The 23,414-nt window shown below is 35.7% G+C and overlaps 2 protein-coding genes across 2 annotated transcripts in view; one reads left to right on the forward strand and one right to left on the reverse strand.

The window, feature by feature from the left end:
- Positions 1–704: 704 nt before the first annotated feature.
- Positions 705–7,501, forward strand: LOC123555038 (uncharacterized). The gene is made up of 10 exons (XM_045345563.2): positions 705–984; positions 2,346–2,400; positions 2,894–3,026; positions 3,494–3,633; positions 4,038–4,206; positions 4,541–4,650; positions 4,865–5,008; positions 5,345–5,482; positions 6,065–6,234; positions 6,967–7,501. Exons 1-10 carry the CDS (start codon positions 776–778, stop codon positions 7,109–7,111), a joined length of 1,413 nt encoding a protein of 470 aa, XP_045201498.2. The 5' UTR covers positions 705–775; the 3' UTR covers positions 7,112–7,501.
- A 175-nt stretch (positions 7,502–7,676) lies between these two features.
- The window catches only part of LOC123556076 (conserved oligomeric Golgi complex subunit 3-like), a 42,643-nt gene continuing 26,905 nt past the window's right edge, over positions 7,677–23,414 (reverse strand). Inside the window, 7 exon segments of the mRNA XM_053548952.1 lie at positions 7,677–9,147; positions 10,499–10,597; positions 11,226–11,432; positions 12,052–12,186; positions 12,809–12,891; positions 18,620–18,643; positions 22,839–22,959. Of these exon segments, the coding sequence (XP_053404927.1) occupies positions 9,115–9,147; positions 10,499–10,597; positions 11,226–11,432; positions 12,052–12,186; positions 12,809–12,891; positions 18,620–18,643; positions 22,839–22,959 (702 nt within the window). The 3' untranslated portion in view covers positions 7,677–9,114.

The raw sequence follows: 23,414 nt of genomic DNA on the forward strand, positions 1-23,414 counted from the left end.
ATCTGTGAAATGATCAGAAACATTTCACTCTAATATGACAATCTTTCAATAATTCAATAAACGGAAAACATGTGACATGTATAAGACGCTGTAGTATATACATGTATATTTTACATATACAAAATGTACTATTCACGCCGGATTACAGTGACCCCTCGATGTCCCCTTTCCAGTTCATGTACAAACTATTCAGACCTGTTAAAAGTTCGTAAAGTCTTTAAAGACCCGTGTCATGGTAACTGTATTCTTTTGTCAGTAGTTTAACATGATTTGCATAAACAAATTGAAAAATAAAGAAGTCTAGTTTAAGCCAAGACAATGTGTTTTTAATGCCTAAAAATTTGACTGAATTAATGCAGCAGTATGCACACACAGTACTTGATGTATTTAGTAATTATTTATGTTTTTATAACTATGACTGACTAAGTGAAAGGGTGAAGAAAACAGTCCACTCTTGATTATGTAATATCAGAATGATATTTGTATTGGGAGAAAAGTAGATCACTAGGTTGTGACACTTTCTGTTACAGTACCAGGCTATCGATAAACCAATACATGATCGATTAAATCTTAGTACATACCCTTTCATCAATAATACATATAGTAGGATACGTAAGTGTGTAAAAATAGAAAATGACGATATAGACATTTTGAAATACTTTGCATGGCAACTAGGTTGGTATATAAGCACATTGACGTTTTATTTAATTCATATCAGCTCAAACTATTTGAATAAACCAAACCTAAATGTATAATTTTGTTTGTACTGTGTCCAATGACAAGTATACAACAATCAACTAATAGAAGCGTAGAATTAACTACTGCACGTGCGCACGAGGAGGAGAAGCAGAACCCGAGGGTTAATGCCCGAGGGAGGGACGGCGAGAGGCGAACCAAACAGAGGGAAACTCCGTCGAAGTCGATCGACTATTTTGAGGACTCTAAATCCGTCGAAAGGGACTGGGGCGAAGATGAATATCCGCAGTAAGTAATTTTATATGTGATTTCATTTTAGGATATAATTCTAACTTACATCTTTAATGTGAGGAAAAAGTACAGGGATGTGAGTACATATGATACACTTACTGAATGGTTGTCGGTCAATAGTTTAAACTGATGTCCGAGGTCCGAAAGATCGAGGGCCAATAGTTTTGACTATTGACCGGCAAGTGATTGAAAGAGTGTTTCATTATATGACTTTCACAGTTTTGTATTTAAATTTTTTACTTTTAGTTCAGTAAAACATGTGTTGAATATAGTCACATAGCTCAAACTTTGGACCGGCGTTTTTTTATAAGGAGTCATGTAATAATATGTGATACTTGACGGTATAAGTATCAACAGGAAATGACGATATTATGTACTTGTTTTTTGTTGTTGTTGTTGTTGTTGTTAATGATGATGATGGACGGCTATGATCCACGTGCAAGTTTTAGAGAAATATGAACAAATACATGTACAAACTTCGGAAGTAATTACCATTATTCAAATGTTTGCCATAAATACCACACCTGTATGATTAACTGTATTTTGTTAATAGTATCCAGTCATGCTATTGTTGCGAAATACTTAAAATACTGGCAAGTTGTCAGAAATAACATAAATATTAAACGTGGATAATCAGATTTTGGCCATGTAACGGATTTGTTCGAAACTTTAGCATCTGATCATTTACAATTATTTATGTTCACTTAACACTTAATACAAATTAGATTTTCACTGGAGGTATTTTTAAAATTTCATTTTCCTATCCTGGTTGCCCAACCAAGATAGAGTTATTTTATCATAAGTATAAATTTGATAAACATACTTTGCCTAAGGAAATGTATAAATATTAGACATATTGTAATATATTTGTAAAATATTTGCATTAAAAATTATGTACTTAGATGGAATTCATTAGAAACGCAAGTTTGAAAAATTATTATTACCTCCCTTTGCCTATTTTGGTTGCGCAACCAAGATAGATTGGAAATAAATGAATTCAGAAGCTACACACAGCTTTAAAACTTGCATTATGGTTCAGATTGTTCAACAGTTGATATGTCTATCAAATGCAAATGTAAAACTAGACATTGTATCGAAATAAAAAGGAATACCCAGCTTTTTATATACTTTCATATTAAAGGGGAGTAATTACAAAATTTTATAAAAAAAATAAAATATACATTTCAAATAGGAATCTAACTCTGTGTAATCGGTTTTTTTGTTCCTTAAATAATTCTCAACCAGAATATACAAAAAGTAAAAAATGTCATTAAATGTTGTTTAAATGTGATTGACCACCTTTAAAGGGAGATTAGAAACAGTCAATGTCGTTTCTTACGTTATCTTCTTGTTTCCAGGACCGAATATGAAGGGGACGAAATTAAGACCGGTGAAAATGGAGAGGGAATCGAGGTGTGTTTTTAAATCTTATATATATTAGAAAATTCTTAATAAATGCGAATTGTTAAAATACATCTCTTTGTTATGTAGCTCTACCTACGAATTTTCTGTCTTAAATACAACATGAATTTTTACTAACGAATACAAAACCCTGTATTCAACTCCCATCGAACACAGAAAAATATTCACTCGGCAATGACGTTATGGTGGCGTCAGGACGTTCCATGCCTCGGGCAGTTCGCCGTTTCAAACAAGGTTCCAGTCTTATTGATCTAAATTATCGACTTTTTCGTCAATTTTGAAAAATATAATACTACATTGCAAATTATTTAAGGTTCTGTTTTAATAACACTATTATTTGATCTGAAAAACTAGAGATGGAATTTTCAATCATACGTTTGTGGAGATCCTTCCACGACACGTCGTTTCGCTCTTTATCGATATTAATTTCCGTCGGGCAGTTTTGTTGGCACCGTTATTTCATCTATAAGGTATATTTTTACAGAACTTTGTACCGGAGCTATGTGACAACTTTGATGACATGAACCTGAAGGATGAACTCCTGAGAGGTCTTTACGGCTATGGTTTTGAAAAACCTTCAGCAATCCAACAGAAAGCCATCGTGCCATGCATTAAAGGTATGGACCCCTTCACGCAATATCCCGGTCCCTTTTCATCAGCGTTTCAGTTATGGAATCAATACTTGAACTTAAAAACGTTAAATATTCTTTTTGCTATGTCATTTTCACAATAAAACAAACTTTGTGTGTGAATGTGAATTTTGCATGTAGATCTAGAAAGCTTTGAAAAAATACATCAGATACATCACTTTAGGAGCATCATAAATGAAGTTATTGCAAACTGAATATCTGCCGGTTCCCTACTTTCAGGTTGAAACATTAATGAAGGTAGGTGCAAAACTGTTACTGTTCAAAAAGGTTAAGTTTTTAAAACAGGTGCACAGTTAATGCAGCTATTCCAGGCAGCTGTTGCTTTCGATAGATCAGTAAAAATGCAAGTGGACTACTGTACATAATATTCAGTTCCATAAACATGTATTTCTTTTTTTTTCTCTTAACATTTTTTTTTCTCTCTCCAAATTTAGGGTATGACGTGATAGCCCAGGCTCAGTCGGGTACGGGGAAAACTGCGACGTTTTCAACAGCGGTGTTACAGAGGATCAACACTGACCTGTCAGAGTGCCAGGCACTCATTCTGTCACCTACCCGAGAACTAGCCCAGCAGGTAACTTTTAGCAACTCGGAAACTACCGTCAACTGCACATTTTAATGTGTGCATTTTTATTTACTTTTATTGACTTCAGTTTAAACCATTACTTGCTTTTTATGCAAAAGCCACGTAGGGACACAAACGGGTTTCAAACTCGAAGACTTAAGATGAGGGATAGACAATTTACTCACAACAATTTTGCTCTCCTTTACAAAAAAAAAAAAAAAAGAAAAAAAAAAAAGAAAAGAAAAAGAAAAAAAATCGGTGCGAACACCCATTTTGCTACTGCAAGTATATTCGCCAATTGCTAGAAAAAGCACACCAATGTTACCAGTTCCACTGCCCATTCCATGTATTGAAGTTGCAAGCGTTTGCTTAATGCAATCACTAAAGGGATATATTTTTCTCTCTATCTGCAGTCTTACAGACACCTGCTCTATCTTGGAGACTACATGGACGCCGAGGTGGTCGCTCTTGTCGGTGGTCGGCGGGTGAGTGAAGACGTCAGAAGACTTAGGAGCGGCAAGGTCCACGTGGTTGTTGGAACACCGGGGCGTATCTTTCATTTAATCAAGGAACGTGCACTAGGTAAACAACCCAGATAAAGAATTTTTAAACAAATAATCCCGGCTTTTGTTTCTAGCGAGGGTCATACATGTTTGAACTATAAACTGAAATATTAAAACTGGTAAGCAGTTAGAAAGGACTGCAAAATCTGCAAAGTTGTTTAGGAAATAGTTCACTAATTTAGATATTATTAAAGTAATTTTTCACATCCCAGCCCAGCAAAAAATATACTATGGTACCGTTCCTATAAAAGTATTCTATTGGTTACAGCCCAGCGAGAATGTGTTATCTGGTGTCGTTCTTGTAAAACAAATAATGGTCACAGAAATGTATTAATTATGACTTCGTGTTGCAGAGCTGCGTTGCCTGAAGATGTTCGTGCTGGATGAAGCAGACGAGATGTTGTCACGTGGTTTTAAGGACCAGATTTACGACGTTTTCAGACATACACCAGAAGATGTCCAGGTAAGCTAAAACGAAACAGTGACAAAATTACACCTTGTAGACCTGTACAATCAATTTATATCAAAGCATACTGAGCCGATTCCATAGAAAATAGTTTCTTCCATGTTTTTAAGTTATTGAAATAACTTATTATGCACATGGAAATTCAGTAAATGTGTTCTTCCCAACATAATAAATGATAAAGTAAATCAAGTATTTTTTTTTATTTCTACAGGTAATTCTAGTGTCGGCCACCATGCCTAGTGAAGTTTTGGACGTAACTTCGAGGTTCATGCGGAACCCTGTCCGGATCTTGGTGAACAAAGAAGAACTCACCCTGGACGGAATCCGGCAGTTTTACGTGCAAGTCGAGCGTGAAGTAGGTTCCTTTCTTTAAAAAATCTATTCATTTACTATTTCTTTCTTATAATTGCAAACCAATGTAGATAAGTGATGAAAAATCGGCGACGTGTAAATGTCTTAATTAAGAAGGTGCGTCACAGATGCGCGTAATTGCCAAGAGAATTCCAACAGAGGACGAGACGCCCGTTTGCTGTGGTCAGCATATCGAGGGCTGAGCGCGAAACTATTGCATCTTGTTCTTTATTCATATACAGTTACAATAGTTTCGCGCTCAGCCCACGATATGCGTTTCTTTTAAAAATCTAGTTGACAAATATTGCTGATGTATTCTTACTTCATTTTCACTTAACAGGAGTGGAAGTTCGAGACCCTCTGTGACCTGTATACCACGGTCTGTGTAAACCAGGCGGTTATATTCTGTAACAGCCGGAGGAAGGTAGAGGCCCTTACCAGACAGATGAACGACCGCGACTTTACCGTGTCTGCTATTGTAAGTAATTTCTTGTACTATGAAATATCTTGTCTTTTGTACATCATTTTCTAAAATTATAGTATCCAAAAAATGCAACACCTCGCTTACGTTGTTTTTTTCAACTTCTCTGGCTTTTTTTAAACGCTATGCAGGCCTGTTAAAAATGCTTTCATGACTGCCGTATACAAATCAAGAAACGAAGCAAGTCCCTCTTCCATTCCGGAAAAAAAACTGTGGTGGCATTTCTGCCGCACGATAGCTACGTAGTTATCACGATGATATTGTAAACTTTCTAGGAAATGTGTGTGCATTTTTAAAACATATCAGCAATGATTAATATTTTCTAGATATTTTTATTTGGCTTTTGCGCAACATTTTGAGTAAATGCGCGGAACTGCCACGATATATGCTTGGTAGTTATCACGGTAATATTTTTAACTTTCCAGCAATGTTGGGCATTTTTCTAGAAACATTAGCGCAATATTTTTTTCTATGTAAATGCTTCCTTCCTTCATTCGCGATAGTTACTTGGCTATCTCGTGGCAGAAGTTTGCCGCTATACAAGATAAACTTTAATCGTACTGTTACTTGTACTTTCAGCACGGGGACATTGACCAAGATGAGCGTGACACGATCATGCGTGAATTCCGCACGGGTTCTAGTCGTGTCCTGATTACAACTGACCTACTTGCACGTGGCATTGACGTGCAGCAAGTGTCTCTTGTTATCAATTACGACCTGCCGTTTGTGAGGGAGAACTACATACACAGGTAAATACAATTTATATTTCATACTGTACTCTTTCCACGAAAAGCTAAATGATACATTGTGGTTTACCGACTTAATTTATTCACTTAACCATTTTAATATATGGTGCACTGTCAAAATTTGGTCAACCTGTATTTTTTTTGCGGGAAGAACGGACCGAAAATAAATTGTACCACTAGTCTGATTGAAGGATTTTCAAGCACTGGAAAAGATAAATCAGATGTAAAACAGATGTATATCTTTTGTTTGCACATTTCTGACATCTTGCTCATATTTTATGACTTCTTTTCTTACACATCTCATTTATATTATAGACAAGCGCCTTTCGAACTGTCAGAATCACCGTTTGTTTCAGTGATAATTTTGACAGGTCTTACGTAGTGAATGGTTATGTACCCACAATGTGTAAATTATGTAATCACAAACCTCCTATCAACCATAAAAAAATCCGAAGGACAATTTATGCACACATTTCATAGGAAAGATCATTGAAAAATATGAAAAAAGCACTGTCTACTAGAATGCATTCACATCGTCCATAGAAATTTGCAAGCAGTGGAACTTTTGGAAGAATCTTTGTGGAAGGTCTAAGCAAAAAGCCAGTGGTATTTTGTCAACAATAAACATGTTCGTTTAATAAATTAATGTTCTAAAAGAATTCTTATGCGTCCCGTGTATTAAATATATAGTCTACTGTCGAAAGGTAGAATAATTTCACTTATTTTTACTCGCAGGATTGGCCGCAGTGGTCGGTTTGGCAGGAAGGGCGTGGCCATTAATTTCGTCACGTTCAATGACGAGAGAGTATTGAAAGATATAGAACAGTTCTACAACACAGAGGTCCAAGAGATGCCCAGAAACATTGCAGATTACATGTAACAGACATTGAAAATATCACAGATTTTATGAAACAGACATTGTGAAAATATCACAGATTTTATGTAACAGACATTGAAAATATCGCAGATTTTATGTAACAGACACTTAAAATATCGCAGATTTTATGTCAAAGGGAGAGAAATCAGACACTGAAAATCAAACAATGTTCTTGTTGGCGTTTATAATGCAAAATATGGAATAACTTCTTAGTGCCAAAAAAATTATATTCACCAACAATGCTTAAAATGTTAAAAAAAGTGGTCAGATCTAGATGTAAATTGTTAAAAGATAAAGCCAGTCTAATAATGCTAAAATGTGGCAAATTCTGATTAAAATATTTGAATGTTAACACCTACAAATTGATTTTTTGCAATAAAAGTGCCATCTATCTTTGTTGCCTTTTTCTTTATTCATTGTTTACAACAGATCTGCATATGAATAGAGCAATAAAAAATATCAATCCAAGTGATAGCTAGTGCTCCATTTTTCAGCTCAAGGCTGTTATGTGTCAGGCCTTGCTAATAAAATTAATAGGTTACGAACAAATTCGTAACAAGAAACAATAGGCATTTTCCTCCTTTTATTTGTTCCCATATTTATGTGCAACAGTAACACATTTATCAAAATAAATATCTGAAGCAATTCATTAACAACTTTAGACAAACTGTCATGTACACAGTCACTATGACATGCTATCAAGTCACAAGTTCCAGTATTTCACACAATGCATATATATACAGATCTAGTAATGACACCTTTGCTCTACATTGAAATGTAATGTAAACATATAAATATCCACCTTTAAGATTCCTGTAAATGAAGGTAGAACCTTCTCTCTACCATTCTATTTGCCAAAGTTTCACTCCCATTTTTTCACTCACAAGGTGTTTATATAACCAAAGTATAGCTTGTTTTTCCCTTTCTTTCTTTGGGTTTTAAAATGTCAGTTAAGATCACATGGAAACTTCCCAGCTTCCAATGGTAGAGGAAAATCATAGATACCTCTCCAGGCCCCATTTCAGTCACTGCCGAACTGAAATGAGATGCGCCATGAGAAATCCAACACAGTGCATTTGCGACCAGCATGGATCCAGACCAACCTGCGCATCCGTGCAGTCTGGTCAGGATCCACGCTATTCGTTAGCGGTTTCTCTAATTGCAATAGGCTTTGGAAGCAAACAGCATGGATCCTGACCAGACTGCGTGAATGTGCAGACAGGTCTGGATCCATGCTGGTTGCAAACGCACCATGTTGGTTTTCTCATGGTGCGGCTCATTTGTCATTTATATCTAAACAGCATTTAAAATTAAAAGTTAATTAAAATGATATTTTTTCAAGTGATTATTCAGAACTGATGGTCAATCTCAACTGGATTTTAATCTTAAAAGTTAAAAACCTGCTATTAAAACCTCCATCTCAAACTCAGCCGAGACAGAAAACTGTCCTGTGAATATGGAGTCAAGTATCATTACTGGCACTGGCCAGCTGGACGGCTTCCTTATAAGCCAACCCAAGGGAGGCTTGAACAAGCAGAGGTGATGGGCAAGTTGTTTAAAAGTCAGCACCCTTAACAACTCGGTCACTGAGGCAACAACTAATTATGCACAACTCTTTCAGCTTTAAGCCTTGTTACAGTCAAACTTAAATAAATTAATTCAAACTAAAACTACATAACAAATAAATAACTATTCTCTGCAATAGCACTTCAATTTTCCATATGAGTAACTTACATCAAAATTCTACACTACTGGACAGTAATAAATAGCCATAATAAAATCTCAATAGATAGTGTTCTAATGTCCCAATGTTTATAAAATTTCCGGGCATTTTAAATTTGCCAACTTGATAAAATTTGTGTACATAAACTGGTAACTGTTAACATCTATCATGGTGAGTTTTTTCTGCGTTAATAAAGAACATGTTTGCAGGCAATGTAGAACATATTTCTGGTTGATAACACATCTAAATGCAATGTAGAACCTTTTTCATGAGGGTAGACTGGCTAAGCCTTGGATGAAACCAGTAGTAAGTTGATCTGAAATACAAAACACATACAATATCTTTAAACAGACAGCTTTACCAAAATAATACATATATAACTTTATTCACTAACCAAAACTTGGGTTGAAAGCAGTATTTTAAATAAGTTTACATGTGAAGTCATATTATACGATAACAAGAGAACCGCCTATGGGTGCTATCGTGCCTCTGCAAGTGCTGGACAGGATGCAAGAATTCAGAATTTCTGGACAGGATGCAAGAATTCAGAATTTCTAAGTACAAAAAGGGTCATAAATCTGACAAAATGCAGGTCAGAGTTATGGTTCTTGGCCTTTATAGTCATCTAATGACGATAAACAACTGTGCAAAGTTTCAAAGCTGTAGCTCTTATAGTTTTTGGGAAAAGGTGTACCTAACAGAAATTTTAACCAAGAAACTCTTTATTTTCTATTAAAGTACTAAAAGGGCCATACTTCTGACAAATTGCATACATTGTATAAGAGTTACGGTTCTGAACAAAAATTTTAACCAACTCTGACATCGACGACCAAGTGATGACAATTCCTTGTTGAGCTTTTTAAAAAAATCAGACGAGCTACATAATTATGTAACAGTGATTTTATTTAAGAAATAATTTATAGCAAAAGTGTGTTTTAACACTTTTAATGCACGATGGGCGGATATATGTCGGGCGTAATAAGTTCACGAAGGCGCATTACCGCCTGAATGTATATATAGTGTTAAAACACGGTTTTGCTATAAATTATTTCAATTCTAATATGTCCTTAATCTAAAACAGTAGATACAATATAGAAGCGCTCCTTCTTGGCCGCAACAAAAACTTTGATGTCACCGCACGTTAACGCGACGTCATTCTAGCGTAAGAGTGTTTTAACAGAGACAAGTATATCAGGATTGATAATAATATCTCTTCTGCCCTTGTGCCACTGTATGGATACAGCAACAAAACCCAACTACCACTAACCACAGTCCATGATAAAAGAAAATGAAGAAATTTCTGAATATTTCCTCAAATTCCTGTACAACTAATGATCAAGACTAAGACCATTTTTAATTTAGTTTCTTCTTGGCATTTTTAACAGTTGCAGATAATTTTAAGAAGCATATTCAGATACAACAGATCCTGGTCTGATACCCTTCTTGCAAATAGTCCTCTTGGTTCTTTAACATGTTCAGTGTGGAGCACTGATACGTGAAAAGCCCTCATAGGCGTGTGGGAAACTCTTGAGCCAATCTCACATTATATATTTCTATGCCTGGTCTGGGATTTGAACCCCAGACTGCTAGATCAGCAGTAAAGTGTGTTGCTAATAGACCATCACACCACCCATTATTTTTTCTTAGACAGCAACTGAAATGTTTACCTGTTCTGATCTAGGACATGCTACAATCTGTTTGTCCTCCTCCGTGAAATGTTCCGTCAGAATTTCAGTCAATTTTTGGAATCTTTGCTGAACATTCACCTGAAATATGACATTGCTCATCTCATGATCAACAGAATAGTTTCACTTGAAATATGACATACACACAGATTAGTTTCACATGAAATATGAAATACTGGTACACGCAGAATAGTTTCATGTGAAATATGACATATACATAGAACAGTTTCACATGAAATATGACATACATGCAGACATCATCTCAATACTTTAAGAACACTCATCTCAATACTTCACGAACAATCTATCTTCAGCAAGCCATCTTAAAGTTTAAAAAAAAAAAACCTTTTACTCCCCAAGTAGGCTTCAAATCCACAGCAATGAGGGTCAAGTGGCAAGAAGTCAACAGCCATTTAGACATGAAGACAAATATTTCTTTTTTGAACATTTATGCCTGTATAACTGTAGCACAACTTTTTCTGTTTTACTGCCTAAGGAGCAGGAATGTTGCAACTACCCTGTGAAATAATTTCACTGGTACTTTCATCGGTTTGACCTAAATGGCTGTTATTTGGATTTCAACAATTCAACATGAAATGAATAAGAGTTTTACTATGTCCAGATTTAATTTGGAGACTGGCAGAACATTAAGTCCATGAAAATTAGTCCACAACAGATATTAATGATTTCACAGAATACCATAAATTACCTTTATCGGTTTGAACAGGATGATTTCTGTTTCCCGGTTTGCTAGATAAAGAGCCATACTTCTATGCACGCTGGGAACCGACTTTTTCACAAGCTTGTATGTCTCTGCTACAACGTCATGTATTTTTTCTGGAGCTGCAAATGGTTGCTGTCGTAGGCTTACTTGTTTTATATTCTCATCCTGGCCCATGTTGATTATAATCGATGCCTGAAAAATTGTAATACAAGATATAAAAGGGCGTTTGGTTCCAGATTACTGTCAAAATACTGTAAAGTTATTTAATTTTTTTGGCAAAATATTTTGTGGTTTGGACAAATACGTCTTTTTTGTGGGGATATGAAATTGTGGATTTCAAATGCAGAATGTGAAATGAGTGAAAAATAGTGATAGTTTTTCACAAAAAAAAAAACCGTCTCCCACCACTTACCATGCACCTGGGTAGAACAAGCAACCTTGGTAAGCCAGTGGCTTCCTCAGATATTAACATTTTACACCCCAAGCAAGGTTTCAAACCCAAAGCTATAGAGGGGCAAGTCATTCAGTCAGTGACCTAAACCACTTGGCCAGAGTCTTAGATCTTGTAAGACAAGACAACATTAAAACATCACTTCTATTTGAGATTTTAGGTCCAACCCTCGAGTCAGTATAACGTTTCAGCACTAAATCATGTGACCTGTGTTTCAACCAAAAGAAATGACGATAAATATAGATTTAATAATAAATCAATTAAATTCAAATTGATACTTTTTGTTGTATACTGCAATTTACTATGAAGAAATGCAACTTCTAACAACAGATCAAAAAACAAAATGCCAACAAAACACACCCTAGAGAGAAAGGTTTTCAATGGTTCCGTCATCATGTCCGACACAGAGTGTATAAATTCTTCACATGTTCTCTTCAGCTGCCCATCTACATCTCTTTTAGAGTCCACAAAATTCTCCATCACCTGAGGGGTTCCCTGAAAATGCAGAAATGTATTTTCATAAAAGCTGAAATAAATAAGAATATAATATATAATTTAAAGGAAGCAACAATAAGGTAGGTATCACTATTCAAAATTATTCTTTTATATGAAGTGATTACACAATTAATACATACGAATACAACTTTATATAAGTCAAGTTCAAGATCAAAGTTTTTAAAAAATGACTGCTACACTTATTTACAAATCTTTGGTAACAGTGAACAATCCTGTCCAGTACATCAAAGCACACTGCTAACTCTGCCAATCACAGATCTAAATTGGAGGACCCCATACCCCTCTTCTACTTTGTAACTTTCACCTTCTACTTAAGCAATTAGTGAAAACCCTGGTTTAGGTATGCACATAATTCCTCTGAGAAAGGCAACCTCGTTAAAGGAATGCTGGCCTGAAATTCGTCACTACTAGTACTAAATACTACGTCACAACAGCGGGCAGTCAATTTTGAAATGAAGAACCAGTCAAATAGAAATTTACAAGACCCATGTTACAAAACTCATACATGCCAAGGATCCCAGACAATTTGGGAGACTCCCAGACTAATTATAGTTCATTCTCATGAACAAATAAGATGTGAAGTATATGAAGAGAAACTTACCTCAGCTATGAACTGTAAGAGAGAGTTGTTTGAACTGAAGCTAAAAATCTGGGACCTCTTGTGGATTAGTCCATACGCAGCATCTGTACAATTTATAATATCACTGATAAAGTTATATTTAAGCAAAATGTTAAACATCTTGAATATTCTAAATACAAATGTAATACTGTATTCAACAGTTAACCCACATAGAAAGAATTTGATTCATATTTTCATGTAGGAACTTTAAGCACCACTAACAAGATATACTATAAACACTTACATTGTACTTCTTCAATGAAAGTAACTGTGGCCATATTGAGCATAACATTTTAGAAATAATATAAGGAAAACTCTACTATTTTCATTAAAAATGCTGCTATATGTAAACATCGGCAAATCAAAAATGATTATGAAAATGAGCAATGCAAGAGTGAGTTTCAGTGTAAACAGATTTCCGAAACAAAAAGTAACTACATAGTTGTATAACACACATAATCGTTTAGACTTTAACAAGAGGGTCATGATGACCCTATATCGCTCACCTGAGTAATATGAGCTACATGTTTCAAATGTCAGACTGATGCTAAAATATCAAGAAAGTCAGTAGGTCACATTCATGGTCAATGAAATTCAGTTTTACGATTGGTGTGCAAAACTGTGTATGTCATCCAAATTTAAAGGCTTTAATTTAAAAAACAAGAAAGTAGGTCAGCAGGTCAAGGTCACAGTTAAGTGACATCATATTATTTGCAGTCGTCAGGTAATTATAATTAAACAGGATAATAGGATCAGATAATTTTTTAAGTATTTTTTCCTATATAACTCATATAATAACAAAGTGACCCCAGGGCGGGGCCTCTTTTAACCCTAGGGGCATAATTTGAATAATTTTGGTAGAGGACTACTAGGCAATGCATCATACCAAATATCAAAAGCCTAGGTCCTGTGGTTTTCGACAAGACAATTTTTAAAGTATTTTTCCTATATAAGTCTATATAATACTTGGGACCCCCAGGGCAGGGCCTCTTTTCACCCATGGGGTACATTTTAAACAATTTTGGTTAAGGATCATAAGACAATGCTACAAACCAAATATCAAAGGCATAATTCTTGTGGTTTCAGACAAGAAGATTTTTAAACTTTTTTGCAATATAAGTCTATATAAAACTTGGGACCCCTGGGGCGGGGCCATATTTGACCCTAGGGGGATAATTTGAAAAATCCTAGTAGAGGACCACTAGGTGATGCTACACATCAGATATCAAAGCCCTAGGCCCTTTGGTTTTGGACAAGAAGATTTTTAAAGTTTTTCCTTTTGGTTGCCATGGAAACCAGAGTTCTGCATGGAATTCAATTCTTTGAATAAATTTGAAAGGGGGCCACCCAAGGATCATTCTTGTGAAGTTTGGTGTAATTCTGCCCAGTGGTTTTCAAGAAGATTTTTTTAGAAAATGTTGACGGACACACGACGGACGACGCACGACAGACATTGAGCGGTCACAAAAGCTCACCATGAGCCTTTGGCTCAGGTGAGCTAAAAATGAATGTACAACAAATGATCAAAGTTTTCAACCAGAAATGTCTATGGGCATGCATACATATTTTCTATGCATAAACACCATCTTTCTGTACATACACATGTAACAATAAGTCATAATAAGATATCTGCTAATCTTTGTACTTTTCCAAGGTTGTATAGGTTTTTGATGTAAAGTCAAAATTTATCATGAAGACAATATTTTGTAATACTGCCGTAAACTAAAATAAAATTAGAGTTTCTCTTAGATATACACATGACAATAAATTCACATAATGCAGAAGGGCAGTTGGTAACTGAAGAAGTAACTTGCATGGCACGTAATTATAATATAATCAAAGAAAAAGAATGTGTATGGATGCATTTTCGTGTTGTTTGTCTTTTTAAATTCTCCAACATTGCGTGGATAATTTTCCATTCCAAAGGGACAAATTATTTATATATTGGCAATTTGCCAAGCAGTGTCCATTTTCCCTCTACCAACAACCTTACACCGTTCATATATCCAAGGAATCTTTTATATAATACACTGAAAACCAGGCCATCATGGTGAAAGCATTCAAAACAACTGTGACAACAAAATGCATTATTTATTACAATATACAACAGCGGAATGCAACATACAATATACAGCTAAGTGTGTGAACGTCTACACATCATGCAATACAACAATAACTCGTGTACAAACACATGCTGTGCTTTTTACTTCTTCCAACAAAGAAACATTCCATAACATGACAAATATAAACAGTCCTAATAACTTAATAAGTCATTCAATTGTTGTAGTATTTCTAACAATCAACAAGCATAACAGTTTGTGTAGAAATTTGGCTACCACACACTGTAATCTGTCAATAAAATCTTTTAAAAAATAGTGTGAAATATTTCCGAAAGTGTATCCAGTAGGTACACTTGAACTGATCTTTTTCAGATATTTTTGATCAAATATTGTCACCTTAGAACAAAAAGTGCTTCAAGTAAATGCAGTTAGCCACTTTATAACCATGGTAACAATTATTTAATTATGTTTCAGCTTAATCAAACTGTTTACTCAACCAATTCAAAACACTTTTCAGTGAAAACATTGTCTATTTAGGAAATAAATTACAGCAAAAGAATGTTTTAACACTATTTATGCATGATGGGCAGTTATACGTTGGGCGTATTAATTTTACCACGGCGCAGCCCGAGTAAAATTATTTGTACGACGTATTACCGCCGGAGTGTATAAATAGTGTTAAAACATAGTAGCGCTCTTTCTTGGTCGCAACAAAAACTTTTACATCACCGCACATAAACGTGACGTTATTCTGGCGTAAGAGTTATTTAACAGAGAAAACCATATTAGAATTATAGTTTCACTAGTCTCAGCAGTCAATCAGCAACCAGACAATTTCTGACTCACTTATTAGTTTATTTACGCAGTACCTATGAAGTGAATCCATTTAGTAGATCATTTATTGGGCAAATATGGGGGTTGCTAATGGTTTAATTGTTAAACTATAAATAGGTTATAGATTACTTATTGACATTCTAATAAATTAAGTTGTTACTTTCACCTCACTGTGCTCCATTACCGCAAAACTTAATTTCATGAGAGGATCAATGAATTATCTGAAACCTATACATAGTTACAGGTTAGGTATACACACACATCTCTACACAAACCTCACCACTATTAATACTTGTATGTAAAGACAAACTCAAAGTGACCTTCTTCCCAAAGATCATGACTTGTTTTTTCCATAGCATTAGTAGAAACTGTGACAAAAATCCTCTCTGACATTATATAAACCTCTCCCACTCATTTTTGACAAAGAGAAGTGGACAAAACCCTCCCACAAATTTTTACAGGCAAGACGAAATCCATCCCATTAAAAGTTTAAAATGGACAAAAACCTCTCCCCCTAAGATATCAAGGACAAAATCCCTCCCACTATGATATCAAGGACAAAACCCCTCCCACTAAGATATCAAGGCCAAAACTCCTCCGACTATGACTTCAAGGACAAAACCCCTCCCACTAAGATATCAAGGACAAAACCCCTCCCACTACAATATCAAGGACAAAACCCCACCAATTGTGCTTTAGAACTGTTATCATTTACGGGAGTGGGGTTTTCCATTCCTGTTCAAATCTAGTGGGTGGGGGGGTGTTTCTGCTTCAAATTTTTAGCAGGTGATTTTGCCTACTGTCAAAATTTAATAGGAGGGTTTTATCCTATCTTAAAACAGCAATAAAGGTCTTGTCTGATTTATTAAAAATCAGATGGAGGAGCTTGTCTGTGAGCTAGTTCGTCTGGCTCCAGCATTTTGAAAATGAGTCATGATCTTTGTCTGAAATGTCACTTTGAATTCACCTGTAGGACTAGGCAACAAGAGGGCCAAGATGGCCCTAGGTCGCTCGCCTAAGAAACACTCCATAACAGTGTAAAACATGTTTGACTTAGTGATTTCATGGAAACAAATATTCTGACCAATTTTCATTAAGATTGGACCAAAAAAATTGGTCTCTTGCGATAAAACAAGCATTTTCTTAGATATGACCTAGTTTTTGACCCTAGATGACCCATGTTCAAACTCGACCTAGATTTTATCAAGGCAATCATTCTGACCAAAATTCATGAAGATCAACTGAAAAATACAGCCTCTATCACATACAGAAGTTTTTTCTTTGATTTGACCAAGTGACCTAGTTTTTGATCTCAGATGACCCATATTCAAATTCGACCTAGATTTCATTAAGGCAATCAACCTGACCAAATTTCATAAATATCAACTGAAAAAAACAGTCTCTATCGCATACACAAGATTTTTCTTTAATTTGACCTAGTGACCTAGTTTTTGACCTCAGATAACCCATATTCAAAACCGACCTAGTTTTCATCAAGGCAATCATTCTGACCAAATTTCATGAAGATCAATTGAAAAATACATCCTCTATTGCATACACAATGTTTTTCTTCGATTTGACCTAGTGACCTAGTTTTTGACCCCAGATGACCCATTTTCGAAATCAGCCTAGATTTTATCAAGGCAATCATTCTGGCTAAATTTCCTGAAGATCAGTTGAAAAATACAGCCTCTATTGCATACACAAGGTTTTTCTTTGATTTGACCCATTTTCGAACTTGGTCTAAATTTCATCAAGGCAATCATTCTGACCAAAATTCATGAAGATCAATTGAAAAATACAGCCTCTATCGCATACACAAGGTTTTTACGTGATATGACCTAGTGACCTAGTTTTTGACCCGAGATGACCCATTTTCGAACTCGGCCTAGATTTCATCAAGGTAATCATTCTGACCAAAATTCATGAAGATCAATTGAAAAATACCGCCTCTGTCGCATACACAAGGTTTTTCTTTGATTTGACCTAGTGACCTACTTTTTGACCCGAGATGACCCATTTTCGAACTCGGCCTAGATTTCATCAAGGCAATCATTCTGACCAAAATTCATAATGATCAATTGAAAAATACAGCCTCTATCGCATACACAAGGTTTTTCTTTGATTTGACCTAGTGACCTAGTTTTTGACCCGAGATGACCCACTTTGGAACTCGGCCTAGATTTCATCAAGGTTATCATTCTGACCAATATTCATGAAGAAGAATTGAAAAATACAGCCTCTATCGCATATACAAGGTTTTTCTTTGATTTGACCTAGTGACCTAGTTTTTGACCCGAGATGACCCATTTTCGAACTCGGCTTAGATTTCATCAAGGTTATCATTCTGACCAATATTCATGAAGATTAATTGGAAAATACCACCTCTATCGCATACACAAGGTTTTTCTTTGATTTGACCTAGTGACCTAGTTTTTGACCCGAGATAACCCATTTTCGAACTCGGCCTAGATTTCATCAAAGTTATCATTCTGACCAATATTCATGAAGATTAAATGAAAAATACAGCCTCTATCGCATACACAAGGTTTTTCTTTGATTTGACCTAGTGACCTAGTTTTTGACCCGAGATGACCCATTTTCGAACTCGGCCTAGATTTCATCAAGGTTATCATTCTGACCAATATTCATGAAGATTAATTGAAAAATACAGCCTCTATCGCATACACAAGCTAAATGTTGACAGACGACGGACGACGGACGCCGGACATCGAGCGATCAGAAAAACTCACCTGAGCATTGCTCAGGTGAGCTAATGATGGGGGAGAAAACAAAACATTTTAAAAGCAAGACTGACAGATTCAAGTTTATATAATTTCTACTACTTCGCATCACCTACTACCAACAAAGTAAACAAAGTAGGTAAGAACTGACGTACCAACAAAACTGTGAAGCTTTAGTTCTAGTGAAGAGAACAGGTATTTCAGTTAAAGCATAGGTGCCCACTAGTATATCTGTGTTAACAATGACTTTATTTTGACAATGCTGCTGAAGAATTTGGCTAAAATGTTTTAGTTTAAACATTACTATTTCTTTATGAAAATCTTTCAAACTGCAAGACAACTGACAAGAATACCAAGATAAAACTTTGTGTATGTTTTGAATTTCCAAAAGAAACTTAAAAATGAACCCAACATGAGTTTTAATCTACGAATGGCACTTACAAATAATTGCAAGACTAACAAATAATTGCGTGAAGGTGCAAAGTTTTATGGAAAAGTGCTTCCAACGGAACATAAAAATATTTATTACTGACATGCCAAACACCTAAGCCATAGTCATTGTAAACACATATACACATTTGTCAAATTTCATCTGACGTCTTATCAAATAAAAGTTCTAACTCCTGTACTAGTGATGGTTTATCTAGATTGCTGACATTCTACTGATTCCTTGGACATTCTACTGATATATGTGACATTCTACCAATGTCTGTGACATTCTATCAAGGTCTGCCTCATTTTATTGATGCTTGCAACTTTTCTTCCAATGTCGAGGTCACCTGATTTTATTACATTCTAACATTCTATCAATATCAAGGTCTCAGCATAGTAATATGTATCACATTCTATCAATATTGATTTTACTAAGTCATAAGTCTGTCACCATCTTGAATGTATTTCTACAACTAAAGAAACCGACCAATCTGCTAAACATAATGCATATGCCGGACTTATTTTATATCCTATTTACTGTAATTTGAATTTGTTAGTTTTCAATTTTCATCTATTTCCTGGTTGAGTAAATCCATGAAATTTCTATTCCAGTGAAGCAGTAAAATTCATATTTCTTTTATGTTCAAAGTTCAAAATCGACGAATTTGTTTTGTTAGTTTTTATTTTGGGTTTAACGCCATTTTTCAACAGTATTTCAGTTATGTAATAGCAGGCAGTTAAACTAACCAGTGTTCCTGGATTCTGTGCCAGTACAAATCTGTTCTCGTAAAATAACTGCAAACTTTCCCCACATCAATCAGAGGTGGAGGACGAATGATTCCAGACACAATGTCTTCTATCCAAACCGTCACAAAGAACATACCGCCTCGTCCAAGGATTCAACTCATGACCCCACAATCAGTAGATCTGCACTCTTCCTACTGAGCTAAGCGGACGGGTTTCAACAAATTTGTTTCCCCACAAATTGATAGTTTTGCCCGAAATCACTAAATTTCATGACCAAGATATTAAATAATTTCACGGTAGTAATAAAAAATATTTAACTGAATAGACTAACATCAACTGTGAAATCACTGATATTAGTAGGGAACTTATGTTTATAGATTTAATGTGTGTGTCGAGCTATGACATTAAATCCCAATAAGAAAAATCCCATTTATTTTTAGAATTTAACCCTTAGCGTGTTGGTGGCAAGTAATTTTGCCTTGCAACCAGTGCAGACCAAGATCAGCCTGCACATCCGTGCAGTCTTCTGATTATGGTCTGCACTGTTCGCTATTCAATCAGTAAATTTCCAATGAACACCCCTTTGAATAATAAGTGATGCTGCCTAAATTGAATGATGGACCAGTCCATTTTAGAAATTTAGCAGGGTAAGGGTTAAAATCCACGAGTTCATGTTCACAAAAAAAAAGAGCTGTTTCGGCTAAAACAACAAAATTCTGTGCTAAGAATTTGAATGATTTCACAGTATACCGACTTCGAATGCCATTTCTCCTAAAGAAAGTGATAACATTCTTCCACATCTGGAAAAAATTCTCAGCAAAACAGAAGTATGATGCGAGGTGAAAATATCTTAATTTCTAACAAAATACAACACAAATAAAGAATGAGGTGATGTTCTTAATAGGAGTCCCCTCCTACAAAATGGAAGCTCTCAGATTTTACATTTTTTTAGAACCTTTATTTATCGTACAAGGAAACTATTAAAAGCTTAGTAAGCAATTTCACATGAAAATACCACACATTAAACAAGAGATCACAGAGCGATCTTGGCGCCCACCAATGTGCCATTTTTGAGTGTTCCAAATTTCAAGACTTATTGACTAGCTCAAGGTCAAATTTCATTTCAGTACACAACACTGTGCATGTGGTCCGAATTCGAAAGCTGTAGCTTGAGAAATGTGAAAGTAGGTCACTAGGTCAATGTCAAGGTCAAAGTTTGTTTCGGTACACAATCTTATGCATGTAGTCTAAATTTGAAGCCTGGCTACAGAAATGTGAAAGTAGGTCACTAGGTCAATCTTAAGGTCAAGTTCATTTCAGTACACAAAGCTATGCAAGTGGTCCAAATTTGAAGGCTGTAGCTTGAGAAATGTAGAAGTAGGTCACTAGGTCAAAACCAATGTCAATTTTTATTTCAGAATACAAAACTATGCATGTGGTCCAAATTTGAAGCCTGTACCTTCAAAAATGTGAAAGTAGGTCACTAGGTCAATGTAAAGGTCAAAGTTCATTTCGGTACACAAAACTATGCATGTGGTCCAAATTTGAAGGCTATAGCTTGAGAAATGTAAAAGTAGGTCACTAGGTCAAAATCAAGGTCAAATTTTATTTTGGAATACAAAACTATGCATTTGGTCCAAATTTGAAGCCTGTACCTTAAAAATGTGAAAGTAGGTCACTAGGTCAATGTAAAGGTCAAAGTTCATTTCAGTACACAAAAATATGCAAGTGGTCCAAATTTGAAGGCTGTAGCTTGAAAATGTAAAAGTAGGTCACTAGGTCAAAATCAAGGTCAAATTTTATTTCGGAATACAAAACTATGCATGTGGTCCAAATTTGAAGCCTGTACCTTCAAAAATGTGAAAGTAGGTCACTAGGTCAATGTGAAGGTCAAAGTTTTTTTTTGGTACACAAAACTATGCATGTGGTCCAAATTTGAAGGCTGTAGCTTGAGAAATGTGAAAGTAGGTCACTAGGTCAAAATCAATATCAAATTTCATTTTGAAACACGGAACTATGAATATGGTCCAAATCTGACGCCTGTACCTTCAAAAATGTGAAAGTAGGTCACTAGGTCAAAATCAAGGTCAAAGTTTTTTCCAGTGCACAAAACTATGCAGGTGGTCCAAATTTGAAGGCTGTAGCTACAGAAATGTGAAAGTAGGTCACTAGGTCAAAATCAAGGTCAACTCATGTCAAGATTCATCTTGCCACTCAAAAATATACATGTGGTCCAAATTTGAAGGCTGTAGCTACAGAAATGTGAAAGTAGATCACTAGGTCAAAATCAAGGTCAACTAATGTCAAGGTTCATCTTGCCACTCAAAAATACATATGTGGTCCAAATTTGAATGTTGTAGTTGTTGACAAGAACATTTTAAAAGCTTTTCCCTATATAAGTCTATAATGAACCATGTGACCCCCGGGGCGGGGCCATTTTTGACCCTAGGGGGATAATTTGAACAAACTTGGTAGAGAACCACTAGATGATGCTACATTACCAGTATCAAAGCCTTAGGCTTTGTGGTTTGGACAAGAAGATTTTCAAAGTTTTTCCCTATATAAGTCTATGTAAACCATATGACCCCCAGGGCGGGGTCATATTTGACCCTAGGGGTATAATTTGAACAATCTTAGTTGAAGACCACTAGATGATGTCACATACAAAATATCAAAGCCCTAGGCCCTGTGGTTTTGGACAAGAGGTTATTCAAAGTTTTTCCCTATATAAGTCTATATAAACCATGTGACCCCCAGGGCGGAGCCATATTTGACCCCACAGAAATAATTTGCATCATCTTGGTAGAGGACCACTAGATGATGCTTCAAACCAAATATCAAAGCCCTAGGCTCTGTGGTTTTGGACAAGAAGGTTTTCAAAGTTTTTCCCTATATAAATCTATGTAAAATATAGAAATAAACAAAGGGCCATAACTCACTCATAAATTGTTGAACCAGTCTGATTTTCAGGGGGACACAACTAGGGTACCAATACATCATTCTGACAAAGTTTGGTCAAAATCCCCCCAATAGTTTCTGAGGAGATGCGATAACGAGAAATTGTTAACGGACGGACGGATGGACGGACGGAATGACGGACGGACGAACCACGGACGCAGAGTGATTTTAATAGCCCACCATCTGATGATGGTGGGCTAAAAAAAAGACTGTTGCCATGGAGATGATTTTATTTACCTTTAAGCTTGCTGAAATCTAGGGAAGTCTCTCGTATGGAAAAATCTGCTTGAAATGGCGCAATCTGTTCCCTCAAGATCAGTAAATGTTTTATCATGAACAGTTGCCCATCCAACAATGTCTGTCAATAAAATAAAACAGAAAACGTTCATTTATTAATAAAAGCACTTCACTGTATTCTAGCATAAAACTGCTGTTCTTGTCACTTTTCGGGGGTGTTTTAACAGAAGTGAAAACGAGAGTTAACAGAGAAATTCTCGCGCTCAAGTGCTATTAAAACACCTTTTTAAATATATGCGTTCCGTGGCATAGCGTAAATGTATTACGGCCCCGAAATGGATAATTCAAAAGGAAATGACGTCAACATGAAAAAAAAAACTCAGACATTCCTGCGCATTTCATGGAAATTTAATGACGTTGATGGACAATGTATTAATTTATTAGTTTTTACCTGTTTTATGCTAGAAAAGTGTTACCACATGTTCATTTCGTGTTATAACATCTGCAGAATCCCTCAGGATATGTTGGTACCCTCGCCCTATCTGGCTCGGGCACCAACCAATCCCTTGGGATTCT

Source organism: Mercenaria mercenaria, chromosome 7 (genome assembly GCF_021730395.1).
Source record: "Mercenaria mercenaria strain notata chromosome 7, MADL_Memer_1, whole genome shotgun sequence".
In the NCBI taxonomy this organism is placed as follows: domain Eukaryota; kingdom Metazoa; phylum Mollusca; class Bivalvia; order Venerida; family Veneridae; genus Mercenaria; species Mercenaria mercenaria.

What these genes read in the sequence shown, in the direction of transcription:
- LOC123555038 (XM_045345563.2), top strand. Translation starts at nt 776, where the DNA reads ATGACAAGTATACAACAATCAACTAATAGAAGCGTAGAATTAACTACT. An exon ending in AATCAAGGAACGTGCACTAG is followed by an intron (nt 4,207 to 4,540) that starts GTAAACAACCCA and finishes TTCGTGTTGCAG; the next exon opens with AGCTGCGTTGCCTGAAGATG. An exon ending in ACGTGCAAGTCGAGCGTGAA is followed by an intron (nt 5,009 to 5,344) that starts GTAGGTTCCTTT and finishes TTCACTTAACAG; the next exon opens with GAGTGGAAGTTCGAGACCCT.